This window comes from Propithecus coquereli, unplaced genomic scaffold, assembly GCF_000956105.1.
Source record: "Propithecus coquereli isolate 6110/MARCELLA unplaced genomic scaffold, Pcoq_1.0 Scaffold28, whole genome shotgun sequence".
In the NCBI taxonomy this organism is placed as follows: Eukaryota; Metazoa; Chordata; class Mammalia; order Primates; family Indriidae; genus Propithecus; species Propithecus coquereli.
Genome location: NW_012148396.1, coordinates 9,553,712 through 9,558,601, shown reverse-complemented (window position 1 = coordinate 9,558,601; position 4,890 = coordinate 9,553,712). Strand labels below are relative to the sequence as shown.

Below are 4,890 nucleotides of genomic sequence, written 5' to 3'. Positions count from 1 at the left end.
TTTTTAGTTGTCCAATTAATTTCTTTCTAATTTTAGTAGAGACGGGGTCTTGCTCTTGCTCAGGCTGGTTTCAAACTCCTGAGCTCAAACAATCCAGCCGCCTCGGCCTCCCAGAGAGCTAGGATTACAGATGTGAGCCACCGTGCCTGGCCAAGACATAGCTACATTTGAAAATAAAATACAGCTTTTGTTTTCTCCTTGATAAGACTTAAAGATAAGTCTTTAGGAAGCTTATCAATATTGAAACATATTTTATATTACAAAGAGTGATTTCTAAGCCTTTGGGTTTAGAAATGCTGTGTGTGCTAAAAATAATGAAATTTTACTAATTTTCTGTAATGTGAGAAAAATCAGTATGGATAGTTAATAACTTCACATTAGTTTCTAAAACAAGTCATACTTTAACTTACTGATTATCTAAATTCTTCTCTTATTAATAACTAGAGTGTGCCAGTGGAGCCAGACATTCTGAAGGAAAATATTTTTTTCACCTCCTTTTGTTCTAGAAAGTGATTTTTCTATATTCATCTGAATTTGCCTCCTGTTACATATTCTAAAAATAATGTGCTTAAATATCAAACTTCCTTTTTCACTTAAATCTTGTGACAAATCTTGTTTCACTCCCACTCTTCTCTGTTTTCAAGTATACAGAGAGGTCTGATGTCATAGCGCAGCTGTCCCTTTGCTTACTGGGAAGAACAATAATGTCTCTTTCTTGGTCTTTTCCTGATTAGCCTCTGACAGTGACGGCACCATCCCTGACCATTGCGGAGAATATGGCTGACCTGATAGATGGGTACTGCCGCCTGGTGAACGGAGCCTCACAGTCTTTTATCATCAGACCCCAGAAAGGTGAGGTTCTATTTCTGTGTGGACATTCCCAATTGCATTCCTACTGAATTGTTAGACGAGCTCACCCCTAACAGCCTGTTATCCCTTTTTTAGGTAGTTCCGTAAATGTGAAGACCAAATGAATAATTCAGCCTAGTGTAATCTGAGTTCTTGTTTTTCTAAGGTTAGCAATCCAGTTCACACTTTGCACAGACCAAGAGCTGTGTTTGAATAGAGCCTAAATAAAACTTATGTATTTATAATACTGTGGTTTTACCTTCCAACTATATTATCATTAGTATTTTAAAGTAAACTTTAGAGATTATAGTCAGGGTTTAAAAAAAAAAAAGAGTCCCTTGTAACTCACATTAAATGAAGTATCCTTTCTATTTTTTGTTATATATCTCAAAAGCTTAGAGCATTCAAAGAACAAAATAAATTCTAAATCATGATGTAAAAGTCAAAGATTAGAAAAAATGTGTAAGCAATAAAGCTCAAAGTAAAAATAAAAGATTAGCATGAATAAATATCCTAGAAGCATAGCTGTATCACTTCAAAAATGATGTGGAGTTTTTGCAAGCGTATATGAAGGGATGTTTTTGAATACTCGGATTTCTGGAATAATTAAATGAAAATATTCCTAGCAGTATAATAGCATACAGTGAAGGAGGAAGAGACTGGGCTTTGGAATTGCATCATTTCATAAATTCAGATCACAAGTCCTCTGTGCTACCCATCTGTGAATTACTTTTCTGTGCTCGGTTCTATCATCTATAAAACACAAAGAGAAGTACCTGTGTTCTATGGTATTGGGAGGATAAAACTATACCTGGCACATTTGATGTTCGAAGATTTTAGTTACATTATTGTCGTTCCTCTTGCTGCTACTATTGTAGTCTAATCTTGACACATTGTATTAACCTCGACTCTGAGATTCCTCATCTGTAAAAGAATGATACCTACTCTGTGGGGTTGTTAGGTGGGTCCCAAACAGTAACCATAAAGCAGCTAGCACTATAGCAAATGGGGTCTCTAAACCTGGGTTTTGTCATTGCCCACGCCTTCCAGCACTCACCTCAGTGACTAGGATGATGATAGAGGAAAGAATCCTGAAGCGCTGTGTGGTGTGTGTCCAAGTAAGCAGAATTAAACAGAGAAGAGGGTAAAGAAAAGCCCAAGGAAAACAAATGGTGACATGCCAGACTCCGGGTATGGAAACCAGAGGGCCCAGCCTGCCCAGCAGCGAAGTGCTCTGTTTACAGAGCAGTTTAAGGGAGGGGTGCTGTGTGTTGGGGGGAAAGTGTTTTAAACAGAGGAGTCGTTGGACCCTTTGTTTAAACGGTGGTGATGATGGATGTGCTTTGAAAACAATAGCCAAAGCTGTCCACAAGTAAACGTAAATCTGTATGATTCCAGGATGTGGCTCATCAAGCAGAAGTGTTTTTTCCACGGTGATCACATCAATAAAGCCTATTCATAAGTTTTTTTCTAAAATAGTGAACTTTTTCAAAAGTAATGAAGTTACTTTCAGAAATGTCTGAAGTTATTCTTAAAGTGTTAACAGCTATAAGCTCTTGACTTTATGCTTTAAACGGGAGTATATATCTCACAAATATTAAACGTTTTGGGAAAATTTCTTCACATAAATATAGTATTTTGGGAAAAATGTTAAATGTAACAGATTGTCCATCTCCTTTTTAATAAATAATATTCTAAATTACATCCTAATTTACCAAAATGTCCTCTATTGATATGTTAATACACATTAAAAGTAACACTCAGACATTAAGCATTACATAAGCCATTCCGTGTTTAAAGTTTGCATCTTCCTGTGTTAATTTCACTGTTAATTAGCTTTTTTTACTCCTCTAGGGAGAAAAATTTTGATATCAAAACATGAAATGAGATGCTTTTTAACCTTTTTGCTCACAGGAAAAGAGCATGAAGGAAAATGCTTGTCATGAGAAGCTAGGTAGGGTGTTGGTTGTTACCAATTTTATATTTATAAAATGAATTATTAAAGTTGATAATTATCTTATTCTGAATCATAGCATGTTTATGTATTACATTACTACTTAATCATAGATCCCTAAGGTGAAGATATTGCCTAGTTGAAATATTATTAAATAGAAATATGAAATAATATTAAAGTCAAACTTTTTTAATGGGTTGTAGTTAGAAATATATATGGACAAGGCAAATCTACATTTTTTGATTTTTTTTAAATTTTCAAATAAATATTAAATAGGTTTCTACAACTCTAATGTACTATTTTCTTGGAAACACGTTTTAAATAATAATTATATAAGTGCCCATCTGTCTTCTCTAGATTATAAACTGCTTAGTGGTGGGAAATGTATACATGTGTGAATGCATAACAGAGCATGACAGTAATAAGTGATCAATAAGTTCTACATGTGAGCTCTGTGTGCTCCCAGATGCACTTTATTAGTTCTTTGATCTACCATAATTGCTTTAGATTTATAAGGTGCTTTAAAGGTGATGTTTATTAGGGGGAAAACATAATAAGAGCCACAAGCCAAATGTCCTGGACTGAGTTTCACCAGAGTCGGTGCATGACCTTGGTCCTTATTGCAGCGTTTTATCTAACCTATTCCTTATCTGCAAGTAAGTTCAGAATCAATTTTTGCAATTTTAGTAATATTCTGTAGTAAAATTCTTCTCAGAGGAAAGAATTACTCAATTTAATATAGAGTCAAAATTTCATTGTTCTTAAATAGGTTTTGTATATATAGAATGATAGTAAATACTGTCTATTGTGTGGGAGGAGGTGAATGCTTCAAAGCATGACATAAAACCTGGAAGATGTAAGAACAAAACTGATAGATTTCATTACATAATTAAAATATGTCTCTTAGGAAAAGGTAAATATTTTAAAAGCTATGACACTAAGGGGAAAATATTTATAATACATACAATAAATAATTAAAATCTCCTATTTTTCAAATGTTCCAGCTCATTGAGTAAAAGACAACCAATGTAAAAATGTGTACCTCATAGAAGAATGGACATACAAATGTCCAATAAACATATAATAGGAAACACTGATATATATCATTTTATATTGATTAGATTGATTTAAAAAAAACTGATAACCACTTTTGGCAAGGCTATTGGAAAACGTACTGTCACACTCAGTATAAGTTGATACATTTTCAGGAGTCAGTTTAGGAGTACTCTGCCCACTAGTCTACCTCCTAGAAATTAGTTCTGCAAAACCACTGACAGGAGGATGTTCACTATTGCATTATTTATAATAGCAAAATATTACAAACAATGGAAATTAATGAATGAGGAAGCATGCATACATGATATAATACTATGCAGCTGTTAAAAAAAACAATGAGATATGCTGGCCACAATGGCTCACACCTTTAGTCGCAGCTATTCGGAAGACTGAGGTGGGAGGATCATTTGAGGCCAGGAGTTCAAGACCAGCCTGGGCAATATAGTGAGACCCTGTCTCTAACAAAATAATAATAATAATAATACAAAGAGAAATTTTTTAAAATAGTGAGATTGCTCTATTTTTGTGTTAAAAACCAAAATGTAAATGTGTGTATGTTATATCCGAATTTGTATGTATTTATAAGCATAAAAATATGGAAAATTAAGTGCCCAACTTAAGACAATGAATACTTCTAAGGAGAATGGAAATGTATTTGAAGCAGAGGAGGAAGCCTTCACTTCTTTTTTCACATTATATACTTCTGTGATTTAGATTTGTAACAATGAGTATATATTAATTATATAACAATGAGTATATATTATTAGTAGAAATAAATAATTAATAGAAATAATAGAAAAGGCTTTTATTCAAAAATTAAATGGAAGAACACATTGGAATTTGAAAAAAAATGTTTTTAAAAAGTCTTAATTCAGGCTGGGCACGGTGGCTCACTCCTGTAATCCTAGCACTCTGGGAGGCCAAGGTGGGCGGATCGCTCAAGGTCAGGAGTTCGAGACCAGCCTGAGCAAGAGCAAGACCCCGTCTCTACTAAAAATAGAAAGAAATGATCTGGACAACTAAAACTATAT

The 4,890-nt window shown here is 34.0% G+C and overlaps 1 protein-coding gene across 1 annotated transcript in view; it reads left to right on the top strand.

Moving 5' to 3' along the window:
• The window catches only part of PTK2 (protein tyrosine kinase 2), a 235,961-nt gene that overhangs the window by 107,200 nt on the left and 123,871 nt on the right, over positions 1-4,890 (top strand). Inside the window, exon 11 of the mRNA XM_012648123.1 lies at positions 735-852. Within this exon, the coding sequence (XP_012503577.1) occupies positions 735-852 (118 nt within the window). The remainder of the gene's footprint in view (positions 1-734; positions 853-4,890) is intronic.